Source organism: Oryctolagus cuniculus, chromosome 12 (genome assembly GCF_051225735.1).
Source record: "Oryctolagus cuniculus isolate XC-2025 breed Fujian yellow rabbit chromosome 12, ASM5122573v1, whole genome shotgun sequence".
NCBI lineage: Eukaryota > Metazoa > Chordata > Mammalia > Lagomorpha > Leporidae > Oryctolagus > Oryctolagus cuniculus.
In genome coordinates, this window is record NC_142878.1 from 64944436 (window position 1) to 64971185 (window position 26750).

At 40.5% G+C, this 26750-nt stretch overlaps 1 protein-coding gene across 50 annotated transcripts in view; it reads left to right on the forward strand.

The window, feature by feature from the left end:
• MGA (MAX dimerization protein MGA) overlaps positions 1–26750 on the forward strand; it is a 154652-nt gene that overhangs the window by 103231 nt on the left and 24671 nt on the right. For 8 of the 50 annotated variants that reach the window (XM_008269141.5, XM_008269142.5, XM_089310117.1 and 5 more), the window contains exons 9-16: positions 620–965; positions 12031–12257; positions 13254–13436; positions 14095–14161; positions 16611–17128; positions 20281–20575; positions 22062–22688; positions 26342–26632. In XM_008269141.5, the coding sequence (XP_008267363.3) occupies positions 620–965; positions 12031–12257; positions 13254–13436; positions 14095–14161; positions 16611–17128; positions 20281–20575; positions 22062–22688; positions 26342–26632 (2554 nt within the window). The remainder of the gene's footprint in view (positions 1–619; positions 966–12030; positions 12258–13253; positions 13437–14094; positions 14162–16610; positions 17129–20280; positions 20576–22061; positions 22689–26341; positions 26633–26750) is intronic. The other 42 variants (XM_089310118.1, XM_089310130.1, XM_070054020.2 and 39 more) reach the window with 10 other exon arrangements.

Sequence of the window (26750 nt, forward strand, 5' to 3'; positions counted from 1 at the left end):
GGAACTGTCTTTTCCCATTTGTTCTTTGCCACCTAGACACAAAAATATGGGTCCCTCCCTACCAGCAAAGGGAGACGGTATGATTGGGCTTTCGAATAAAGTTCCTCTTCTACATAAAGGCAGTTGGCCATTCTGAAAATCTCTTTTCCAACATGTGGATAAGTGAATTTGCTAATCTTGTTAAACAACTGAAAATTCTGCACTTAGCCATGTTTCACTACTTTCCCAGGCACATTAGCAGGGAGCTGATTGGAAGTGTAGCTCCTGGGATACCAACCTGCGCTCATATGGGATACTTTGTAAATGAATGAGCCTGAGTGTGTGCCAGTGAAACTTGATGAAACAGATTAGGTTTGACCCATGTTTCTGGCAAAGAACATTATATATGATTTTTATTGATAATAAATCCATTCTTAGTATTTAGAATATATAATTAGAATATTTACTCTGCATTGGAATGGGGTATTGCACTGAGCCCTGGCTATGTTTTATGAGTCTACATTAATCTTTGTTATGGGTACTCAGAGTCAGAGAAGGCAGCAGACCAGTATGTGACTGTAAGTTGGTCATGCTGTAGGGGGATGATTAGTGGAATTATGACTTTGTGCTTTAACTTCAGGCATCTCTGAAAACTAAGCCCATCCATACAATCATAAGGAAACGAGCCCCTCCATGCAACAATGACTTCTGTCGACTGGGTTGTGTATGTTCCAGTCTGGCTTTGGAGAAGCGCCAGCCTGCTCATTGCCGCCGACCAGACTGCATGTTTGGCTGCACTTGTTTGAAAAGAAAAGTTGTACTTGTTAAAGGGGGATCCAAAACTAAACCTTTCCAGAGGAAAGCCGTTCCTCGAGATCCAGTATTTTATGATACTGTAGGAGAGGACACAAGGGAAGAAGAAGAAGGATTGAGGGAGGAGGAAGAACAATTGAAAGAGAAAAAGAAGAGAAAGAAGCTGGAATACAGTGAGTATTGAGAGTTAAAACATGTATCATCTTACTTTTATTTTAAAACAATATTACCTACTTTAATCCTGACCAATGATCTATTAAGAGCTTTGAGAATTCTTTTTTACCCTCACTTGGTCTTTCTGAACTGCATGTGTGATATGTAACACACACCTATTTAACATAGTTTTACTAAGAATGGCTTTTTTTTTGTGCTTGATTTGAAGTACTTGGACTTTCGTATTCATCCACTTTCTGTATCTTTTCTCTCCCCTTCCTCCCACGTATGTTACTTGGATAGAATAAGATGATCTATATATTAATTTGTCGTATGTTCTGAAAGGAGAAATTGGTGGGTTGAGCATTTGCCCTAATGGTTAAGCTGCCAGCTGGGGTGCGCACGTCTCATGTCAGAGAGCCAAAGTTCAAGTCCTAGCTGTGTTCCCACTTACAGCTTTCTGCTGATGCATACCTTGGGGAGGCAGCAGATGGCTCAAGTGATTGAATTCCTGCCACCCACATGGGAGACTGGGATTGAACTCCTGGCTTCCAACTTTGGTTGGCACAGCCCTGGTTGCTATGGATATTAAGAGATGAACTTGTGAATGGGAGCTATCTTATTCTGTCTCTGTCAAATAATGATAAATAAAATAAAAAGTAAATAAGAGAATGTGAAAGAAATTTTGAGTAAGAGACCCTTTGTTCATAGTTGAAGCCATTCACCAAGTAGTTGAAGGGCAGAACAGAGCTGAGTATTGAGTATTATTTTGAAAAGCTTATTTTTCCTTTTGGATAAAATATGGTATAGATATAGGTCCAAGTTATGTATTACTTCATTCTTGAATGAATGAATTTATATTTCCTGTTGGATTAGTTTCAGTTTTTTTAAGATTTATTTATTTATTTATTTGAAAGGTAGAGTTACAGAGAGAAGGAGAAAGAGTGAGAGATCTTCCATCCACTGTTCACTCCCCAAATGGCTGCAATGGCTGGACTGTGCCATACCAAACCCAAGAGCCGGGGTCGTCGTCTTCTCGGTCTCCCACACTGGTGCAGGGGCGCAAAGACTTGGCCGTCATCTACTGCTTTCTCAGGTGTATTAGCAGGGAGCTGGGTTGGAAGTGGAGAAGCCAGGACTCGAACCAGCGCCCATACAAGATGGCAGTACTGCAGGTGTTGGCTTTACCCACCACGTCACAGCGCTGGCCTCTATATACTCTGTTTCTGATCCAACTCCCTGCTAACGTGTCTGGGAAGCAGCAAATGATGGCTCAAGTAGTTGAGTTGGCTTTGGCCTGGCCTAGCCCCTGCAGTTATTTCCATTTGGGGAGTGAATTAGTGGGTGAAAGCATGCTTTCTTTGCTTCTTCTCTGTTTGTCTCTCTGTCTTTCTCTCTCTCTCTCTCTTTTTAAGATTTATTTTAATTGAAAGACACAGTTACAGAGAGGTAGAGACAGAGGTTTTCCATCCGCTGGTTCACTCCCCAGATGGCTGCAACAGCCAGAGCTGTGCTGATCTGAAGCCAGGAGCCAGGAGCTTCTTCTGGGTCTCCCATGTGGGTGCAGAGGCCTAAGGACTTGGACCATCTTCTGCTTTCCCAGGCCACAGCAGAGAGCTGGACTGGAAGAGAAGCAGCTGGGACTAGAACTGGCGCCCATATGGGATGCCGGTGCTTCAGGCCAGGGTTTTAGCCTACTGCGCCACAGCGCCGGCCCCTCTCTCTCGCTCTCTTTCTGTCTCTTCTCTTTCTTCTCTGCCTTTCAAACAAAAATCTTTTTTTCAAAAAGTTTTTGGAAAATTAAAAGATGTTTACTTTAGTGCTAAATGTTAGAATGTAATGCAGTTTTTTTTTTTTTTAAGGTTTATTGATTTACTTGAAAGAGTTACACAGAAAGAGAAGGAGAGGCACAGAGGGAGAGAGAGAGGAAGAGAGAGGGAGAGAGAGAGGAAGGAAGGGAGGGAGGGAGGTTGGTTGGTCGGTCGGTCTTCCAGTCTTCCATCCGCTGGTTCACACCCCAGATGGCCACACACCCCAGATGGTTCACACATCCCCAGATGGTCAGAGCTGAGCCGATCCGAAGCCAGGAGCCAGGAGCTTCTTCTGGGTCTCCCACGTGGGTGTAGGAACCCAAGGACTTGGGCCATCCTCTGCTGCTTTCCCAGGCCACAGCAGAAAGCTAGATAGGAACTGGAGCAGCTGGGACTTGAACCGGTGCACATATGGGGTGCCAGCACCGCAGGTGGCGGCTTTACCCACTATGCCATAGCACCAGTAATGCAGTTTTTTATACTATACATTTTCCATGAATTTTTGAAGACCCTGCCTACATATGATTTAAAGTTATTTTGCAACAAAATAAACTTGACTTTTAATCTATTTTCCATTAAGTGTTTGAAATACCTTTGATTAAAATGTGTAGAATCAGAGTACATGACCCTTTAAAGGAAGAAATGTGATTCTCTATCAACTAGATTTGTTCCAGTTCTAATCAAATGAATTCTCGTTACTTTAATTGCCAAAGGTTTTTGATTTAAAAGTTAAACTTATAACTTTATTTTACAAATATTTGCTTTCCTAGTGTTCTTAGGCACTTTTTTCCTGTCATAACATCCAAGTTCCTAATCACATTGTTTCTTTAATAACTTAAAGATATTATCAGCATCTTCTGATTTTCAATTTCTAGTTAGATGTTGGTTTCTAGTCTCCGTATATAGTTGTTATCATAAGATTTTGCTCTCCTTTGTGGGTTGGGTCTACCTTTTACTCTGTGAAATCTTTTGTGTCTTCTTTTTTTTTATTTTTTAAGATTTATTTATTTATTTGAAAGTCAGAGTTAGACAAGAGAGGTCTTATATCTGCTGGTTCACTCTCCAGTTGGATACAGTGGCTAGAACTGTGCTGATCCGAAACCAGGAGCCAGGAGCTTCTTCCAGATCTCCCATGCAGGTGCAGGGGCCCAAAGACTTGGTCCATCTTCTACTATTTTCCCAGGCTATAGCAGAGAGCTGGATAGGAAGTGGAGCAGCCAGGACTTGAACCACTGTCCATGTGGGTTGCCAGAACTGCAGGCTGAGGCTTTAACCCACTGTGCCACAATGCTGACCCCTATTTAATTTTTTTTTTTAAATTTGTTTATTTGAAAGTCAGAGTTGCACAGAGAGAGAGAGAGAGGGAGAGAGGTCTTTAATCTGATGATTCACTCCCCAGTTGGCTTCAACGGCTGGAGCTGCGCCGATCCGAAGCCAGGAGCCAGGTGGTTCTTCTGGTCTCCCACATGGGTGCAGGGGCCCAAGGACTTGGGCCATCTTCTGCTGCTTTTCCAGGCCATAGCAGAGAGCTGTATTGGAAGTAGAGCAGCTGGGACTCGAACTAGTGCCCTTATGAGATGCTGGCGCTTCAGGCTAGTGCCACAGCGCCAGCCCCCTCTATTTAATTTTAAAAGGATTTTTTTGAGAGACTGGTATAAAATGAGAACTTTTTTTTTTTTTTTTTTTTTTTTTTTAAAAGAAAGGTGCAGTTAGAGAGAGACAGAAAGACAGATCTTCCATCTACTGGTTCACTCCCTAAATGGCCACAACAGCTTGGGCTGGGCCAGACTGAAGCCAGGAGTTTCTTCTGGATCTCCCATGTGGGTGCAGGGACCCAAGCACTTGGGCCATCGTCTGCTGCTTTTCCAGGTATGTTAGCAGGGAGCTGGATCAGAAGTGGAACAGCTGAGACTCAAACTAGTGCCTACATGAGATCCCGCTGTTGTAGTGCTGGCTTTACCCATGTGCTGAAGTGGGGGACCCATAAAATAAAGTACTTCTAACCTCTGGTTCACTTTTTTTTTTTTTTTTTAAAGATTTTTATTTATTTATTTGAAAGAGTTACAGAGAGAGGTAGAGACAGAGAGAAAGGTCTTCCATCCACTGGTTCACTCGCCAGATGGCTGCAGTGGCCAGAGCTGTGCCGATCTGAAGCCAGTATCCAGGAGCTTCTTCCAGGTCTCCCACATGGGTGCGGGGGCCAAGGACTTGGGCCATCTTTTACTACTTTCCCAGGCCATAGCAGAGAGCTGGATCAGAAGAGGAGCAGCCAGGACTAGAACCGTCGCCCATGTGGGCTCTGCATACCAGAGCTTTAACCAGCTGCGCCACAGCGCCAGGCCCTGGTTCACTTCTTAAATACAAGCAAGAGCTGTGACTGGGCTGGACTGAAGCCAGGAGCTGAGAACTCAGTCCACATCTCTCATGGATGGTGAGTTCCCAATTATTGAGCTATCATCATAACCTCCACGGGTCTGCATTAGCAGGAAGCTGGAGCCAGAACTAGGTATTAAATACAGGTTATCCAGGGATATGGCTGTCTTAATTGCTAAGTTCAACACCCAGGCCGCACCCTTATTTTATGATCAACTCAAATGCTCAGTGTTCTTAATGTTCTATTTAACATTAAACTGATTCTAAATCCTTTTATGCTGAATACTTTCTCTTTTAAAGTATTCAGCAGAGCCTGGCATTGTTGTGAGTAGGTTAAACCTCCACCTGCGACACTAGCATCCCATATGGGCACTGGTTTTGCATCAAAAACCAGCTAATGTGCCTGGGAAGACAACAGAAAATGGCCCAAGTATCTGGGCCCCTGCTACCCACATGGGAGACCTAGCCATTTGAGGAGTAAATCAGCAGATGGAAGATCTCTTTGTCTCTTTTTAACTCTATCTTTCAAATAAATGAATCTTTAAAAATTAAGGCATTCAAGATATGTTGTTTATTTGGATATGTGTCTGTGTAGAGGTTTTTTAAAATAATTATTGTTGTCTGATGATCAGTGACTCTTAATCTGAAATTTCATGTCTTTCAGCTCTGAGGTTTTTTTAAAAATTTTTTATTTGTTTGAAAGATGGAATGTTATGGAAAAGAAGAGGTAGAGATAGAAAGAGCTCTTCCATCTGCAGGTTCACTCCCTAATTGGCCCCAGTGTTCAGGAGCCTGGAACCCCATCTAGGTCTCCTATGTGGGTGGCCTGGGCCCAAGCACTTGGGCCATCTTCCATTGGTTTCCCAGGTGCATTAGCAGGAAGCTGGGTGGGAAGTGGAGCAGCCAGGACTCGAACTGATAACCATGTGAGATGGTCGTTGGTGCAGTGTCTTAACCTCCTGCACCACTGCACTGTCTCCAAAATAAATTACTTTTAAGGACAAAACTGGAGTAGGTATTTGTTCAGTGCTTAAGACTCTACTTGGGATACCTGCAGCCCATATTCTAGTACTGGATCCTCCATTTCTGATCCAACTTTCTGCTAATGTGCACCCTGGGAAGCAACAGGCAATGGCCCAAGTACTTGGATCACTACCAACCACAAAGGAGACCCAGCTGGGCTCATGGCTTCAGCCTGACCCAGCCCTGGCTTTTGTGGGTTTTTAGAGAATGAGCCAGCAGAAGGAAATATCTGTCTCTCAAAAAAAAAAAAATAAACATAATACAGGATTATTTATTTCTATCCACATACCCTTAGTTTACTCCCATTTCATACCTAAAGCTATATATTTCCATTTCAAAACGACAAGTTAGAAAAGCCATATCTCTTTTTTTTTTATATATTGTTAGGGAAGAATGAAGAAAGGAAGGAAGGGTGTTGTTTTGTTTTGTTTTAATAAGGGCTATGTAAAGAGAGTAGAAATAGGCCGGCGCCACAGCTTCCTAGGCTAATCCTCCGCCTTGCGGCGCCGGCACACTGGGTTCTAGTCCCGGTCGGGGCGCCAGATTCTGTCCTGGTTGCCCCTCTTCCAGGCCAGCTCTCTGCTGTGGCCAGGGAGTGCAGTGGAGGATGGCCCAAGTGCTTGGGCCCTGCACCCGCATGGGAGACCAGGAGAAGTACCTGGCTCCTGGCTTCATTCAGCGCGGTGCGCCGGCTGCAGTGTGCCGGATGCAGCAGCCATTGGAGGGTGACCCAACGGCAAAGGAAGACCTTTCTCTCTGTCTCTCTCTCTCACTGTCCACTCTGCCTGTCAAAAAAAAAAAAAAAAAAAAAAAGAAAGAAAGAAAGAATAGAAATAGGGAAGAATTCTTGGGAGGGAAAACTTTTGCCTATATCAGAAATGGACAAACGAAAATAAAAATAAAAACTGGAAAATGGCAGGAACATGGTCTAGGCATTAAGTTGCTCATTAGGATGTTCAGCTCTTGACGTCAGAGTGCCTGGATACAATTCCTTGCTCAAACTCCTAATTCCGGTTTCCTACCCATCAAACCCTGAGGCAACAATGATGGTCCCAATATTTGGTAATCTGTCACCAACATGGAAGAGCTGGATGGAATTCCAGACTCCTGGCTTTAGTCTCCTGGCTACTGCAAGCTTTTGGGGAGTGGACCAGTGGGTGGGCCATCTTTTGCTGCTTGGGCCTTCTTCCTCTGCTTTTCCCAGGCCATTAGAAGGAAGCTGAATCGAGTTCCAGGGCCTCCATGGGATGTTGGCATTGCAGGCAGCAACTTTACCTGCTGTGCCACAACTCTTGCCCTAAGAGAAACCAATTTTTGCTTATCATTTTTAACACAACTTTAAAATATTTTTAAAAGTACAAAATATTACATGTATAGAAAAACTTGTACTGGCCAGCTATTGGAATATGTAAGTTGGTTCATCTCTTCATTTTTATATTTTTATTTATTTTTATGTGAGAGTTAGACTTATAGACAGTGAGAGGGAGAGACAGAGAAAGCACCTGGCTGCTGGCTTCAGAATGGCTCAGCTCCAGCCGTTGCGGCCATTTGGGGAATGAACCAGCGGAGGGAAGAGCTTTCTCTCTGTCCCCAAATGCAACGGCTGCAGCTGAGCCATTCCGAAGCCAGGAGCCAGGTGCTTTATTCTGGTCTCCCACGTGGGTGCAGGGGCCCAAATGCTTGGGCTGTTCACCCATATGGGACACCAGGAGGAAGCACCTGGCTCCTGGCTTTGGGGAGGCACAACGCGCCAGCCGTAAATGGCCATTTGGGGGGTGAACCAACGGAAAAAGGAAGACCTTTCTCTCTGTCGCTCTCTCTCACTAACTCTGCTTGTCCAAAAAAAAAAAAAAAAATTATATATATATTATATATATAAGTATAATGATCAGTGATGAGTTTTATTTAAATATGAATATAATTGCCATAGTGACATTAAAGGAGAAGAATTTATGTTCATAAATTATGTTCATAAAATTTCAAGAAGCTTCTTGAAAAGTGAAATTAAAAGATGGCCCAAGAGCTTGGGACTCTTGCCACCCACATGGGAGTCCTAGATGGAATTCCAGGCTCCTCGCTTTGGCCTAGCCTAGCTCTCTGGCTGTTTTAGCTATTTGAGGAGTGAACTAGTGGATGAAAGATCTTTTTCTCTTTCATACCACCATTCAGATAATACAACTTTAAAATATATATATTTTATATATATTTTAGACATTGAGTGACAGTATCAGCTGCATTGAGAAAGGGTCTGTATTGATAAAAAAATATACAAAGATACCTATAATTTAATAACAGTTATATAGTCCTGTAGGGAAAAAGATGGGTAAGACATTTAGAGGTACTCCATAAAGGGGATTGTTGAACATTGCATTCACCATCAAGGATATGCAAAACACAGCCACAGTGAGATGCCTGTTGGAATGCTGTTGGAATGGTTATTATTAAAAGTCTTGGATTTTTTTTTTTTTTTAATTTTTTGACAGGCAGAGTGGATAGTGAGAGAGAGAGACAGAGAGAAAGGTCTTCCTTTGCTGTTGGTTCACCCTCCAATGGCTGCCGCGGCCGGCGCTCTGCGGCCGGCGCACCGCGCTGATCCGATGGCAGGAGCCAGGTACTTCTCCTGGTCTCCCATGCGGGTGCAGGGCCCAAGCACTTGTGCCATCCTCCACTGCACTCCCTGGCCACAGCAGAGAGCTGGCCTGGAAGAGGGGCACCCGGGACAGAATCCGGCGCCCCGACTGGGACTAGAGCCCGGTGTGCCGGCGCCGCAAGGCGGAGGATTAGCCTAGGAAGCCGCGGCGCCGGCCAAAAGTCTTGGATATTACCAATTGTTGGTAAGCAGTGAACAGTCGGGAAATCTCAAACTGCTGATGAGGATGTAAACTGGTATAACAAGTTTGGAAAATAGTGTGGTAGTATCTGCTAGTGTTAAAGATTTTCATGCCCATTTATTTAGCAGTTTGACTCCAAAGTAATCAGTAGAACTTCATTGTATAAAAATATGTATGTTACCATGATTTACAGTAGCTAAAGCCTTAAAATAGCCCCAGGTATCTAATAACAGTAGAATGAAGAAACAGTAATACAAATAATTGGTGAAAATGTATACTGAAGTGACAATGAATGAGTTAGAGCTACATTACACAGCATAGATGAATTTTACAAATGTAACGTTGAATGAAAAAAAATAGATAAAAGAATTTTATAGATAAATTTTAAAGATAAATGAAGTAAATCTTTAAAGGAACCATTTATATAGGTTTCAAAAGCAGGTGAGATTAGCCTATCGTTAGGTTAGATGAAATTAACCTATGGGGGCCAGCGCTGTGGCGCACTAGGTTAGTCCTCTGCCTGTGGCGCCGGCATCCCGTATGGGCGCCAGTTCTAGTCCTGGTTGCTCCTTTTCCAGTCCAGCTCTCTGCTGTGGCCTGGGAGGGCAGTGGAGGATGGCCCAAGTGCTTGGGCCCCTGCACCCGCATGGGAGACCAGGAAGAAGCTCCTGACTCCTGGCTTTGGATTGGCGTAGCTCTCGCAGTTGCAGCCATTTGGGGAGTGAACCAGTGGATGGAAGACCTTTCTCTCTGTCTCTCTCTCACTGTGTGTAACTCTACCTGTCAAACAAGTAAATAAATAAGTAAATAAAAATGCCACTGTCGAGTGCAATCTTTTTTTAAAAAAAGAAATTAACCTATAATATATTCTGTGGTCTTAGTGCATAAAGGCTGTTATTTAAATGCCTCTCATGTGGAAAGGAGTGGAATATTGATTAAAAAAGAGCTTGGAATTGATAGTAGTATTCTATTTTTGGCCTGTATAATGTTTATATGAGGTATTATTTGTTAATTATGTATTAAGCTGGTCAGGCATTTGGTGTACCAGTTACAACAATGTTTGGGATGCTTCCTGTATTGGAGTGTCTGGGTTCCAGTACCAACTGTTCTGCTTCTGATATGTAGCTTCCTGCTAATTCAGACCCTGGGAGAAAGCAGATGATGACTCAAGTACTTTGTTTCCTGCCACCATGTAGGAGACCATACTGATTTTTAGGCTCCTGGCTTTAGCCTACTTCATCCCTAGCTGTTGAGGGCATTTGGGGAGTGAACTAGGGATGGAGGGTATTTCTCTGCCTTTCAGATAGAATTTTAAATAATGTATTAAGCTTCATATACATTGCTTCTGCATTTTTCTTTATCGGTAGTTCACTATAAAAGGATTTAAAACACCTGCAAAGATGAGAAGCAGTTCTGGGGGTTTTCTGATATATTGTTTGTTTATGGTACAGCTGAAGTGAACATGCTAGGATGAGAGGAGGTAGAATGTAGACAATTAAAACAAGTCTATTTCTAAAAGATTACTGTATATTTGATGAAATAGTGTGTGTTTAGCTAGAATGATCATAATTTTATTTACTTAGGATGGGGAGGGGAAAAGAGAGATTTCCTGTCTGCCAATTCTCAAATGTCTACAGCAGCCAGGGCTAGGCCAAGAGCTAGGACTCAGTCCGTGTCTCTCATGTGGGTGCAGGGACCCAAGTAATTGAGCTATCACCTTCTGCTTCTCAGGATGCACATTATTAGCATGAAGCTGGAATTGGGGGTTCAGGTGTCATTTTAATATAACCACTCTGATAAGGGATGTGGGTGTCCCAAGCAGCATCTTAACTGCTGCACCAAATGCCTGTGCCATTTGTTGTCATTTTAATGCCATGGTAACCAAGGTCCCATAATGTTTTAAGTGTCATACACAAAGGGCTTATTGAGAATCCACAAGATGGAGTAATAATGCTAGAGGACTTGGGGAAGATAATAATATATTTTAGGAGCTTCTTGAATAAAAATAAGAGACCTATTTTTTGAAACTGGTGTTTGAGTTGTTTTTGATTCATATGACTGGCTAAGAGAAATGTGACTAACATTGTTGATACCTTAAGAACTTTTATTCTGAAATATTGTGCTATGTATTTTATACCTGTCCTTAAAAGATGATTCAAAGAAGTGAAGAAACCTTACATCTCTTCCTCTTTTAAAAATTGTAGCCCTTGTGTACAATGCAGACTCACACACACTTGCTACTTCATATACTACCAGTTTCCTTTTCTGCCATGTTTTAACTCTTCTCTAAAAATATTTGTTTACTTATTTAAAAGGCAAAGAGAGAAAGGAGGCCAGCGCCGCGCTTCAATAGGCTAATCCTCCGCCTGCGGCATTGGCACACCGGGTTCTAGTCCCGGTTGGGGCACCGGATTCTGTCCCAGTTGCCCCTCTTCCAGTCCAGCTCTCTGCTGTGGCCCGGGGGTGCAGTGGAAGATGGCCCAAGTGCTTGGGCCCTGCACCCCATGGGAGACCAAGAGAAGCACCTGGCTCCTGGCTTTGGATCAGCGTGGTGCATCAGCTGCAGTGCGCTGGCCACAGCTGCCATTAGAGGGTGAAACAATGATAAAGGAAGACCTTTCTCTCTGTCTCTCTCTCTCTCTCTCTCTCACTGTCCACTCTACCTGTCAAAAAAAAAAAAAAAAAAAAAAAAAAAAAGAAAGAAAGAAAGAAAGAGAAAAGGGATATCCTCCATTCACTGGTTTACTCTCCAAATGCCTGAAATGGTCCAGCCTGATCTAGGCTGAAACCAGGAGCCAGGAACTCCATTCAGGCCATCTTCCACTGCTTTCCCAGGCACGTTAGCAGGAAGCTGGATTGGAAGCAGAACAGCTGGGATTTAAACCGCTGCCCTGATTTGGAATGTCAGTGTTGGAAGTAGTGGCTTAACCCACTGTACCACAACGCTAGACCCCCAGATTTGATTGTTTTAACGAGCTCTTGCAATGGATCAGTGCTAAACTTGAGTTGCTAAAGGCACCTAAAATCTTATCCTTCTTTTTGTAAAGCTGTATGTGAAACAGAGCCTGAACAGCCTGTTCGACATTACCCATTATGGGTGAAAGTAGAAGGTGAAGTAGATCCAGAGCCAGTTTATATCCCCACACCTTCTGTTATCGAGCCTATGAAACCGTTGTTATTGCCTCAGCCAGAAGTTTTACCTCCTACTGTGAAGGGCAAACTGCTCACTGGAATTAAACCTGCACGGGCATATACTCCAAAACCGAATCCTGTGGTAAGCCTGAGTTTCATCTTTCATTGCAAGTTCCAAAATTGATCTGTAAGGATGATGAGTTTCAGCCATATTTTTGGTTGATACTCTGTGAATCATTCTGCTTTCAACTAATATGTCTTTAAGACTGCTTCTGTTCTGGTTTAGTGAATGTACTTGCTAGTAGTTTAAAAATGTCATAAAAGGAGAGGTAAGTAGTAATAATTCTTAAAATAGCTGATCATTTTGAAGATGATCATAGAAAGATGGGTGTTTTTACATGACTTGTAAAAATTTTTTTAAGGATACTATTTTTATGGTGCAGAATATTAAGTAATTGAAATGTTTGTATCACTAACAGTTAAAGCTTTTAAAAAGCTTTTTAAAGTAAAATAAGAGTTATTATATGACTATATGAATACTGATAAGTGAAAGTAAGGGCTGATTCATCAGTTGTGTTAATAGCTTAAGTAGTTCTGATGATTAAATCCATTGCAGTCTTCCTAGTCCATTACTTTGAAGAAGGATCTGTTACTACAGTGTAACACAATGTAGTCTTGTACCATGCTGGTCTAGAACTGTTTGTTACAGATCTGTAATGGAAGTATAGAAAAGAAGTGTAGATAATCAGAAATTTTTACAACTAAGTGATTAGTGTAAGTCTGTTAAATCTAACACAAAAACCTTAGGCTTGAATGTTACATGTCTTTTGTCTTTCTAGTTATTTATTTTAGTGTATTTTACCAAAGTATCAGTGTGATATACTGGTAATTAATAAATCCATCTGTTACCACAGATTATTTTAGAAGCATTGCTCTGGTATAATCTAATTTCCTGGCAGAGAATCGGATCCTATTTCTAGCTGCTCCAAGATTCATCATTTTATGTATCATACATGTACTATTTAGTTTTTAAATTTATATTTAAGAATTCCAATGTTGTAATAAAAAAGATAAAGCATCCTTTTTCTTTGGAGTTCAGTTCCATTGTATGGAATGTTTTGTTGTATGAAATTTACAGATTCGGGAAGAAGACAAAGATCCAGTCTACTTGTACTTTGAAAGTATGATGACTTGTGCCCGAGTTCGAGTATATGAGCGAAAAAAAGAGGAACAGAGACAACCATCCCCAGCCCCATCCCCACCCCCATCATTTCAGCAGCCGAGCTCATGTCAGTCTAGTCCTGAGAACCATAGTGCAAAGGTGAATTACTTGTTGCATAATTTCTTTTTAACTTCCAATTCTTTATGGCTGGTGTTAACACTTAAATTTATATCAGAATAATGTGCTCTACTTGTAAGGAGGAGAAAGCTTACATGACATATAACTGATTTAATAATATCAATTTATTTCTCTTGAGTTACTCTGATGATGTGCCCCCTTAAGATTATTAAAAATATAATTCTCTATGACTCTGGAGTAATTTATTTATTTATTTATTTATTTATTTGACAGATAGAGTTAGACAGTGAGAGAGAGAGACAGAGAGAAAGGTCTTCCCTCTGTTGGTTCACCCCCCAAATGGCTGCTATGGCCGGAACTACGCTGATCCGAAGCCAGGAGCCAGGTGCTTCCTCCTGGTCCCCCATGCAGGTGAAGGGGCCCAAGCAGTTGGGCCATCCTCTGGAGTAATTTTTTAATAATTTAACCACTTCTAGTTTCAAGAATAGAGAGCAAGACTACTATTTTTGCCCAGACTTGTATAATGTGATAATTTACCTGAGTGTGCAGGTATGAAACTTGACATTTTAATCCTTCTGCTGATTTAGCTTCTGTGGCAGACCTGATGTTTATGTCATGATCTCTATAGATAGTAAATACATGTTGAACTGACTATTTCCTGTGTTACTCTCTTCTTTAGGAACCTGATTCTGAACAGCAGTCCTTAAAACAACTCTCTTGTGACTTGGAGGATGATAAATCACAAGGTCAGAATGAAAACTAGTTCTTAGGATTTGATAGTAATTATATATGTCTGGTTTATAGTAATTAAGGGGAAGAACCCAAGCTAGCAATCCAGAATATGTCTGTCTACCTTGTTTCCAGCTTCTGAAAAAAAGAGACAAGAATTTAAATTCTGTGCCCGTTTGATATATTTAACACTCCTGTTATTAAAAATAAGACTCATTCATGTTGATTCATGTATGTTGTTATGAGAGAATTTCAGGATGAGGTCAGTGATGTTTTTACTAACTTCTTTCCAAACCCCAGCAATATTGGCTTCATAAACTATTGAAAATTTCTCTCAGGTCTTTTTTTTTTTTTTTTTTTTGAGGGTTTTTATTTATTTATTTGAAAGGCAGTAATTTCAGGGGGTATTGGAGTGGGGAGAGAAAGAGAAATATTCCATCTGCTAGTTCACTCCCTAAGTGGCCCAGGCCAAAGCCAAGAGCCAAGAACTTCTTTGAGGTCTCTCACGTGGATGGCAGGGGCACAAGGACTTGGGCCATCTTCTGCTGGTTTTCCCAGGCCATTAGCAGGGAGCTGGATCGGAAGTGGAGCAACCAGGACTCGAACTGGTGCCCATATGGGATACCTGTGTTGCATGCAGCAACTTTAGCCACTAGGCCTCAGTGCCAGCCCGTTCTCTCATTTCCAGCACTGGTGAAATGAGAAAGGAGAATGGAAGAAATATTGCCAGTTTATCTAGTAGAGGCTACTGCCTGAATTACTGTGATGGCAGTTGGCAACCAGTGAGTTATTTACTTGTTTTTGGTTGTTCTTAAAACTTCTGACAGTTAAGCAACATTACTTTCTAATTATTTTTAATGTCATAATAGCCACAAAAAATGATAATGATTTTATAGTGCATTCAGGTAAATAAAGGAGGCTACTTGGCTAGAGGGAACCTGCCTGAGAGCATGGGGACCGTAAGGGTCTCAGGGATCTGTATCTTTTTTTTTTTTTTTTTTTTTTTTTTTTTGACAGGCAGAGTGGACAGTGAGAGAGAGAGACAGAGAGAAAGGTCTTCCTTTTGCCGTTGGTTCACCCTCCAATGGCCGCCGCAGCCGGCGCGCTGCGGCCGGTGCACCGCGCTGATCCGATGGCAGGAGCCAGGAGCCAGGTGCTTTTCCTGGTCTCCCATGGGGTGCAGGGCCCAAGCACCTGGGCCATCCTCCACTGCACTCCCGGGCCACAGCAGAGGGCTGGCCTGGAAGAGGGGCAACCGGGACAGAATCCGGCGCCCCGACCGGGACTAGAACCCGGTGTGCCGGCGCCGCTAGGCGGAGGATTAGCCTAGTGAGCCGCGGCGCCGGCCAGGGATCTGTATCTTTAACCTACCTGTAATTATAACACATTGGCTGGGAATCTGTACTATAGAAACCTAGGTGTCTAGTGAAATACGTATCTAGTCAACATGTTGCCCTAGATAGAAGTACACTGAAATACCCTGGGAAGTTGCCCAGTCTGCAGAAAATGTAGAACTAGAGGAATCACATATTGGGGTATAGACGTAAATCAAAAGTATTTACAGTAGAAACTAGAGACAGAGGTAGAGTGTATAATTAGAACCAGAATAGTATCTCCCTTGTGTGTGTGTGGTTTTTTTTTTTAATGATTTATTTATTTATTGAAAAGGCAGAGTTAGAGAGAGGTCTTGCATCTACTGGTTTACTCCTCGAATGGCTGTAGTGGCCGGAGCTGGGCCAATAAGGAGCCAGCAGCTTCTTCCAGGTCTCCCACATGGGTTCCTGGCCCAAGTACTTAGGCCATATTCCACTACTTTCTCAGGTGCCTTAGCAGGGAGCTAGATGAAAATTGGAGTAGCGGGACCGGTGCTGTGGCATAATAGGCTGAACCTTTGTCTGTGGTGCCAGCATCCTGTATGGGTGCCAGTTTGTGTCCTGGCTGTTGATGGAAGACCTTTCTTTCTGTCTCGCCTCCTCTCTGTATATAACTCTACCTCTCAAATATGTAAATAAAATCCTAAAAAAAAAGGGGGGGGGGCAGACCAGGGCCCTTCCCTTGCTATTTAACACTAACGTTCATGTTTCAGAGCATCTCACAAGTGTCTGCTTACATAGATAACAGAATAGTAACCTATACCAGATAAACTTAACTTTGATTTTAAGTAATGCTTTGTAAGCTAACACTTTCTTACATAATAGTTACAGCTTTTTCAGAGCAGTGTTTAAGGGACGTTCTTTTTATTGGAGAGCTCAGTCATCTGGATAGTAAAGAGTGTTCTGCTATAGTCAGATTTACTAGGATCTTTCTGGAAAATTCTCAAATTATGAATGTTAAACTTGGATATTAGGTTACCACTGGAAGGTACATAGCAATGGGACACTGAGAAACTGTTGAAATTCATTGAGAGTTCAGTACAGAATGCTATGATACAGAAATGTCTTGATTTTTTTTTTTTTTCTTAATCAGAAAAGAGTCGGAAGTCTTCCTGCAATGAAGGGGAATCCTCTTCTACCTCTTACGTGCATCAGAGGTCACCTGGTGGTCCCACCAAACTGATAGAAATCATCTCAGACTGCAACTGGGAAGAGGATCGGAACAAGATTTTGAGCATCTTATCCCAGCACATCAATAGCAACATGCCACAGTCACTTAAGGTGGGCAGCTTCATCATTGAGTTGGCTTCTCAGCGAAAGAGCCGGGGTGAGAAGAACCCTCCTGTTTATTCTTCCCGTGTGAAAATATCTATGCCATCCTGTCAAGACCAAGATGATATGGCTGAGAAATCTGGATCAGAGACTCCTGATGGTCCATTGTCCCCTGGGAAAATGGATGATGTCTCTTCTGTGCAGACAGATGCTCTGGATTCAGTGAGGGAGAGATTACATGGAGGCAAAGGCCTGCCATTTTATGCAGGGCTTTCTCCTGCGGGGAAGCTTGTGGCCTATAAACGTAAACCCAGTTCAAGCACATCTGGGCTTATCCAGGTGAGAATTACCTTTAATCTGGGTATAGCACCTTTTTATACTTAGGTAACATCCTGAGTTATCAGAGCCCTTAAGGCGGCCATTAATATCATTTATCTTTACATTTACTAGGATCTGGAATAAATCATTATCCATTTTTGTAATAGGCCTTTGTTAGGTGCATACCTAGAGTGAATTTTTGAAATATGTGAACAAAAATATAGAGACTGTAGTAGCTTATAATTTTCTTCTTGGTCATTCCAGAAAGTTGCTCCTCTTAAACTATATTGTTTAGGCAGAGTGTGATACTTTGATGTTCAAGTGGAGGTAGTCAGCGATTCAGTGTACCTCTGGGAATTTATTATTGGCAGACAATTTTCAAAACCAAACCATGTTAAAAATGTTAGGGATAGTAAGAAGATGAAATTGGCTTTGTTATGGAAAGTTTGGTAATGTACATTTTCCATAAACTGATGGAAAATTCCTCGTGTGTCTTTAGAAACTTGGATATTTCTTAATTTAGTAAGGTGTTACTCAAATATGTAACATTTTTAATAATTAAGACCTATTTACTTAGTCATTTTTTTCTTTGATTCTTAGAGTTTTTGCCAGTGTAACTGTTGTTATTGGACAAATACTTCATACTTTTTAGTAATTCAGGCCAGTTATAGTAGTTAAAATTACTCTGACATCTAGAAAATATTTTGGAAAGAGAAATTCTTAATGAAAGTGTAAGTCATAGGTAAAAGGATTTGGTCTTCTTCCTCAGTGACATTAAGTACACTTTTATATCAGTTTCAGAGCAGTTGTTGCCCAGGTTACTAGATTCTTACAGATTGACTGCTTTGCTGGATTAAGGACTTTTCCATTAGTTATGTTACAGATGGCAGGTGCACTTATTTAAAAGACTTTTTAATTGAGTTCACTCTTGCTAATGCTTCGTAATTCTGTTTCTTGATATATCTTTAATTTTTTTTTAAGATTTATTTATTTATTTATTTGAAGGGCAGAGTTACAGAAAGGCAGAGGCAGAGAGAGGTCTTCCACCTGCTGATTCACTTCCCAAATAGCTGCAACAGGAGGAGCTTTGCTGATCCGAAGCCAGTAGCCAGGAGTTTGTTTCAGGTCTCCCACTTGGGTAGAAGGGTCCCAAGCACTTGGGACATCTTCTACTTTTCCCAGGCCATAGCAGAGAGCTGGATAGGAAGTGGAGCAGCTGGGACTTTAACCGGTGCTCATATGGGGTGCTGGCACTGCAGGCCGTGGCTTTACTTGCTGCACCACAGTGCAGGCTCCTATTTCTTAAACTCTTAATAGTGTTTAGAACAGTGTTTTCTCTTTACCTTGTTTATTGATTATTTTGAAAGAGACTTGACTGGTTTTTTTGTTTGTTCATTTTAAGATGTATTTATTTGAAAGGCAGAGTTACAGAGAGATCAGAGAGACAGAGAGAGGCATTCCATTAGTTAGTTCACTCCCTAATTGGCTGTAATGGCTAGGGCTGGGCCACGCTGAAGCCAGGAGGTAGGAGGCACATTCGAGTCTCCCATATAGGTGCAGGGCTCTCCAGGCATATTTAGCAGAGAGCTGGATTGGAAGTGGAGCAACCAGGAATCAAACTGGCACTCATATGGGATGCCAGTGTCAGATGCTGTGGCTTAACCTGACACTGGCCCCATCGATTAAGATATTTTTAGTGAGATTAGACTCACTGAAATATAGGCATCAGGATTTTGTGTTCACTCCCTACAGAACTCACGAAGTCAGCATAGAATGTTAACTTATTTAGGCAGCCAGGCAACTAAAGTATAGGTTAAGCATTGCTAAACCAAAAGCTGAAATATTTCACAATTTGTAATTTGTAAGCAGTGACATGACACAACTGAAAAATTCCATGCCTGTTTCCATTAGTCAAAACACAGGTGTACTAAAAATATTATATATTATGTAAAATTACCTTTAGATTATGTAGATAAGATATATATCAAGCATAAGTGAATTTTGTGTTTAGACTTGAATCCCATCCCCCAAATAATTGATTATATAAATGCAAATACTCTGAAATCTGAAACACTGGTGGACTCAAGGAATTCAGATCATGGATGTTCACCCTGCAATACTTAGGGGAAGCTGCTGAGTAGTCTTGAGGACCTCTCACAAAGAATAGGTGGAGGATCTGATCTAGACTTTATATAATCTTAGAAACTATAGTAGATTTTATTTTTGGGTGGAAAAATCATGTTATTTATACCAAACTTGAGCCAAATATAGACCTTACCTCTGGGTTTGATCACAGTGTTGCTTAGGTAGCAAAGAGTAATTTTGTTTTGTGTCTAGGTAGCTATTCTCAACAGTTCCCCAGAGAGTAGACTATACCTCTCACCCCTCCACCTTTAAGTGATGGAAGGGAGGCGTAGATGAGATTATCTATTCTAATAGAGTCACACAGCATATGACCTAGAGAAAGAACATGGGAAGACAGACAGTTGGCAGGGTTTTATATTTTATTAAAAAAAAAAAAAAAATGATGTTACAGCTGTAGATGGCAGGCCGATCAACTCAGGCAGCAGAGATCTTTACTTCGTTTGTTGGTTCGCTTCTTTCTGACAGTTGAATGACTATATCTAGAATTACAGTGAGTTTTTACTAGCATTTATTTTTGAACCAATGTTTTGTCCAAGATATTTGAAAACTAAAAACTGATGAATTTGTGGCTTAGGTTATTATAACAATGATTATCTTATATCTTATATAATGTACAGTATGGTCACTGTGTATTTTTCAAATATAGAGGACTTAGTATGAGGGTTTTGTTATACCTCCCTGGTCTTGCTAATGATTGTTAATAACAACCAGAATTGCTTATTGACAGGTAAAATGGTGTATAATTCTTTAACTTTGACTATATCTTTCATATATCTAAGACATAGAAATGAGTTTCTAAGAAAAAATGAGGAGCTGATGTTAATTGAGAATATAAAATCAGCACATTTTTTTTCACCTCCGTTTACTCAGATTATCCTGAATAAAATAAAGTCTGCTTCTTTTCCCCTCTTTAAATCTGAAAAAAATAGAATTTTAAAACCTTGTTAAAAAAGAAAACCCCTGTCAAGGGAGAGGAGTTAGCAAGAGAATTTTATCTTTACAGAATTTCTCTTTGCCACTTGTTTCAGGTTAATGGTAAGAGTTACCCGCAGGCTAAGTTGCTATTGGGACAGATGGGGGCATTGCATCCAGCCAATAGGCTAGCTGCTTATATCACAGGCAGGTTGCGACCCTCAGTCCTGGACCTCTCAACCCTCAGTACTGTCATCTCCAAGGTAGCATCCAATGCCAAGGTGGCTGCATCCAGGAAACCACGTACCCTGTTGCCTTCAACATCCAATTCCAAAACGGCATCCTCCTCCGGCACAACAAATCGCCCTGGGAAGAATCCGAAGGCGTTTGTCCCAGCAAAAAGGCCAATTGGTAAGTTTGAGTTTACATATATATGGTTTTAAAGAGCCTGTGACTTGGTAGTAGGCCAGTGATTTTAGATATGGAGATTGTAAAAGTTAGTGAAACCCAGAATTGGGAGGAAGGGGATCTTAGCTTTTTTAGGGTATTAAAATGGTATTATTAATGTAGAAAAGACTTAGGATTTTAATTTTGTTTTTGAAAAGGGGGAATGCTTTAAAATATCTTCTCAAGTATTTTCTAGTGAAGACTGGTGTTTTTAATAACAATCGAATGTATGTCCTTAGAATTTCAGAAACCAAGAAGCCAGCAAAAGCTGGTGGGGTAGGTTAGTATAAAATTAAAATTGAAGGCTCTTATAAAACATAATTTTGAGAACAATGCATTATTCTATACATCCCTATTCTGTGAATGAAAACCTCTTTCTATTGCTTAATATTGAAGTGCTAGTATTCACCTTTGAAGCATTTTTGTTTTAGCATTCAGAGTATCTACAGTTTCTTTATTGAATTCCTCTTTTTGTTGTTTCAAGCCTATTTAGGAATGTAAAGTAAAAATGTCAATTGTGTATTCTTATTTCTCTAACAGGAAATTAAAATCTCTGGCTGAAGGCTGGAATTGTGTGAAGATAGAGGATGGGCATTGTATGCCTTAAAAAGAAGCTATTTTTTACTGCTTTTAAAAAGCAGCTTTAATTGTGGCTTTTAAAAAGAGTCCAATCCTGCTGTCTTTTGAAAAATATCTTTATGTATTTTATGAATATGTGATACTCATAAGAGGACACTCATAAAGAGGTAGAGGTGCTGGGACAGGAGGAAATGGTGGAAACCAGTTTTAAAATTAGAGTTGAGGGAAAAAATCCTCTTCTTTTTTTATAAAAAGATTATTTATTTGAAAGGCAGAAAGAGATTCCATCTACTAGTTCATTCCCCAAATGCCTCCAGCAGCCAGTGCTGGGCCAAGCCAAAACCAGGAGCAAGGAACTCCATCTTGGCTTCCCACATGGAAGGCAGGGGCTCAAATACTTGAGCCATTGTGCATTACTTCCCAGGTGCATTAGCAGGAAGCTGGACTGGAAGCAGAATAGCTGGGACTCAAACTAGCACTGTGACACAGGATGCAGACATTGCAAGTGGCAATTTAACCTGTTGAACCACAGCACACGCCCTTGTCTCTCCTTACTTTTATCTATTTTAGTTGAAATTGTTTCCTTCTGCATTATCTCTTTAAGTTTCCTGAAATTTGAAAATACTGCATAGCGAAAAGAACTTTTGTGGAGACACCCAATTTTAATCCTGTTCTTGTTAGAATTATCAGGGTTTGCTTTGTTGAGGGAAGTGTTTGATTTCTGTGGGTGAAAATTGATACATGTATTGCAGGTAGGTAGAACCTATAAGAAATTGACTCAGTGGTGCCCAGTAAATATTGATAAGCACAGTCACTATGAGGATAAAATAAGAGAACTGAAGGTTTTTGACCTGCAAATTTTTATTTGCAGCGGCTCGACCCTCTCCTGGTGGTGTGTTCACACAGTTTGTGATGAGTAAAGTTGGAGCCTTGCAGCAGAAGATACCTGGAGTTAGCACACCCCAACCCCTGACAGGCCCACAGAAGTTCAGTATCAGACCTTCTCCAGTAATGGTCGTCACACCTGTGGTTTCTTCTGAGCCAGTTCAGGTGTGCAGCCCTGTGACTGCTGCTGTCACTACTACCACCCCTCAAGTGTTTTTAGAAAATGTTACTGCTGTGACACCTATGACTGCTATTTCTGACGTGGGAACTAAAGAAACTACTTATTCTTCCGGTGCCACCACTGCAGGGGTTGTTGAGGTCTCTGAAACTAATACCAGCACCCCTGTAACATCTACCCAGTCTGCAGCCACTGTGAACCTTACCAAAACTACTGGGATAACTACCCCTGTGGCTTCAGTTGCTTTTCCTAACTCTTTGGTAGCATCTCCTCCAACCATAACTCTTCCTGTTGCTTCCACTGCCTCCACCTCCATAGTCATGGTGACCACAGCTGCATCTTCCTCCATGGTGACCACACCAACTTCATCTCTGGGCTCTGTTCCAATTTTACTCTCGGGAATTAACGGGAGTCCACCAGTGATCCAGAGACCAGGTAAGGCCTACCTGTTAATAGTTGCTTTACTCTGAAGCTCTTCACATATGTAATTATAGATATCTTAAGATAACAATGTAGATGTTTCTGCTGTCACTCAGTATGTATAAATACTGAAAACTTTTGCATTCTGTAAAACTGAACACTAAAAATAACAGAGCCCTTGGTTAATTTAATACAGGGCTAGGACAAAGCATTGAAAATCTATTGACTTTGTAGTCAGAACACTAATAAAACCAATAATTGATACCTTGGAAACTAACTTGAATACCCTTAACAGATGATTTAGTAGCTGGAGGTTGTTTCAGGATGTGATAAAAAGACTCCCAAATATTAGAATGAAAATGCTGGCTGAAGGATACTGAAATGATAGAAATGAGAGTGCAACTCTGAGCCATTAGAGCAGCTTTGAAAGACAGAGAGAGAGAGAGCTTTTGCACCTGCTGGTACACTTGACAAATACCTGAAACATCCAGGACTAGGCCAACCTGAAGCTAGGAGCCTTTTCACTCAGTCTTGGTCTCTGATGTGAGTGGCAGGGGCCTAACCATTTGATCCATCACTTGCTGCCCTTCAGGGTTCACATTAGCAGGAAACCAGACCTGGAAGTAAAGATGGGGCTTGAACCCAGCCACTCCTTTATGGAATGTGGGGCATCACGAGTAGTATCTTACTCACTGTGTCTAACACCTGTCCCTGTGTGTTGCTTTGTAATGAGAGACAAAGAGAGATGTGAAGGCTTCTGCCTATGCTGCAGTCAAACTGAGGGCTCTCTATCGTTCATGCTGAAAATTAACATTTATTCCTGCTATTCTAGCTCCTCCTGCCTAGTAAAAATCATTTATGAATCAGCCCCCAATTAATCATTATATATGAACTAATAGGAATAAAAAGGCATATTTCTTTGCTTAGGACTCTAATATATTAATCAGTTTTTTAGTTAAATTTTTTATCATGTTGGCTTAGGAACATCCTATACTTGGATGATTTTAATATCCAGATGCATCTAGCTGAAGTAAGTGGTTCTTTTGGTCCACTCAAAGAGGAATTAATGTGGAAAAGTGAAACTTTGCAGGATTGGAGGGAAAATAAATACCCTGCATCTCAGTTCTTTGTTATTGATATTTTCTATTGATTTTATCTGCAGTTACTGATACAGTCCAATTTCCTATTGATCTTTTAGGAGAGAAGTGATTGGAAGTTAGTTTGTAGTTTACAATTCTATTAAAGGAAAGGAATCACAGTGCTGAATTTGTCTTCTGCTTCTCCCCATAAAAAACCGTGCAAATATGATTAGTTGTATATGGTTTTGTGTGTTTGTGTGGGGGGTCACTGTTGGCAATACTGATTTCCTATTGAATCTCAATGTTCCTATTGTATATTTTAACAGATTTTATCTTCTAAACCATTGAAGATTCCAATCTTCTCTATACTTTTAATCTGTCATTAGAGTATGAAGTAATTTAGGTTTTTGGTTCCATTGTTTCTCAGACTTCAGTTATTCAGGAAATACATTTAAGTGTTTTTCTCTGAGTCTTCTCTCTATTGTTATTTACGTAATATTTTTATTAAAATCAACTACTTTTTATTTACATGTACTTTAAAAAGAAGCAACATCAGTTAGAAGCTTGCATTACTTGCCAAAATAGAGGTTTAACCACATATACTGGAAACAATAATAATCAAAAAATTATTAAATTCCAGTTAGCTACTTAATGTTCTGAACATGTGATGTACTCTCTTTCTGTTAATGAAAAAATAAAGTTCTGGAACAAGAATGAATATATTCTATCAAAGACTGGTACTCTGATATATAATCAAAAGTTTAAATTTGAAAAGAAAATTACTTTTCTATGATGTTTGATAGGATTTTACTCTATCCATGTCACTTAAAATATCCTCCATAATACCTCTTGAAGAAATATTAATGTTAATGCATTTTCTTATCTGTCTTATAAAGTAGAGCTAGCTCAGACAACTACTAATTCTAGGGACGTGTGCATAGTTTTGTTCTTAGTTGATAAAGAGGATCCTACCTGGGACACTTTGTGGCTTTTTTATTTGACTTTCCTTTATTTTTTTTTTTTTAAGATTTATTTATTTTAAAGTTAGAGTTACACAGAAGGAAAGGCAGAAAGAGAGAGAGGTTTTACATCCGCTGGTTCACTCTCCAGTTGGCCACAATGGTCAGAGCTGAGCTGACCTGAAGCCAGGAGCCAGGAGCTTTTTCCAGGTCTCCTACGCGGGTGCAGGGACCCAAGGACTTGGGCCATCCTCTACTGCCTTCCCAGGCCACAGCAGAGAGCTGGATCGGAAGTGGAGCGGCTGGGACATGAACCGGAGCCTATATGGGATGCCGGCACTGCGTGTGGTAGCTTTAACTCGCTGCGCCACAGCACCACTCCCTTTTTTTTTCTCTTTCCCCTTTTCACACCCATATTGAAACAATCACATACTAGTACATACTTGGTATGTTAAAAAATTGTTTTTATTTGAATTGTTGTAATTTAGATTTTGAATCACTTTCTAAAACTTAATTCAAACAGAAAGGTTCAAGAAATTAAGAATTTGTTAATGTTTCTTGGTTCACATAAGATAAATGGTTTTTTGTTTAAATTGCATATTTATTTTCATGAACAGTTTGGTCAGTTTTACTTAATTTTTAAGAGTAGTCTGTAGCTAGCTTATATACATATAATATACCATCCAAATGTTATGAATGTAATTTTTTTCTATTTAGTAGCAAAAGTATTGAAAATATTATTTATTAACAAATGTTAATAAGTTTACCACATTGAATGATAATGGTAATCCGGTTTCTTTTATGCTTGTTATTATTCCTACCTCTTTATCCCTGTAACCCCAAAAAATCCTACCTATATAATACTCTTACTATTTTCCATATTGTTAGTATTTCTGAATGTTTCTTTCAAACATTAAAATGCATCTTTAGTACTATTAATGTTTTGAAATCTCTTTTAATGCACTTCTTCTGCATTAAATTTCTGCTTTTCTGTTTAAAACTTATGTTTTGCCTCTTCCTAACCAGGCTTTATTTCCCTGCTTCTTGATGTCTCTTAATTTCATTCCATTTTTTGGGGGTATGTATTTTTTCTCTTCTGAAAAATAATTTCCACAGATCCTTCAGTTTTGTTTATTTGTTAGTAAATTTAAAAGCCAAGACGCTTTTTATGCACCTTGTGGTTTTTAGTTCTTGATTTGCCTTCCTTGAGTATAAAACTGAAATGAAATCCTGGGTATAGTATGTGTTACCAGCCTTCATTTTTGAAGTTGAAGAGGGAGTATTATAAATTATCTGTATCTTTAATGAGAATCCAGATTTAGAGGCCTGGTCATGGTTTTTATTAGACAAAAGCATTGTCTCTTTAAATGTACCTCTTGGCAATTGATGCTTTCTTTCTTTTTTTTAACCATTTTAAATGTGAAACTCCACAGGGTCTGTCAAATTACTTGTTTTGAAAGTAAGTTGTTCTCAGCCATAAGTAGGTATTATAGAGGTACTGGGTTTTACCAGTTTTATAATTCGCATTAAAGTTATTTGCAGTATTGTAAAATCCTATGTCATAATAGTGTTTTTCCTATAGGTGTTACAGGAAAATTCTGATAGTAGGTTTCCATTTCCTGTTTTCCAGAGAATGCCCCTCAGATTCCAGTGGCTACTCCACAGGTCTCTCCCAACACAGTGAAACGAACTGGACCTCGACTGTTGTTGATTCCAGTGCAGCAGGGCTCTCCTCCTGTGAGACCTGTTCCAAACACACAGCTTCAGGGGCAACGGATGGTCTTGCAGCCTGTAAGGAGTCCAAGTGGAATGAATCTTTTCAGGCACCCTAATGGGCAGATTGTCCAGCTCCTACCTTTACATCAACTTCGAGGATCTAATATCCAGCCCAACTTGCAACCTGTTATGTTTCGGAACCCAGGTATAAAGTGGAGATCTTCTAATAAGCTTTTCTATGTTAAATAAGTTAACTGTATGCTATGTTAATACACCTAGTTTATTATGCTTAGTCTATTAGAGACACATGTCCAAAAAGAAAA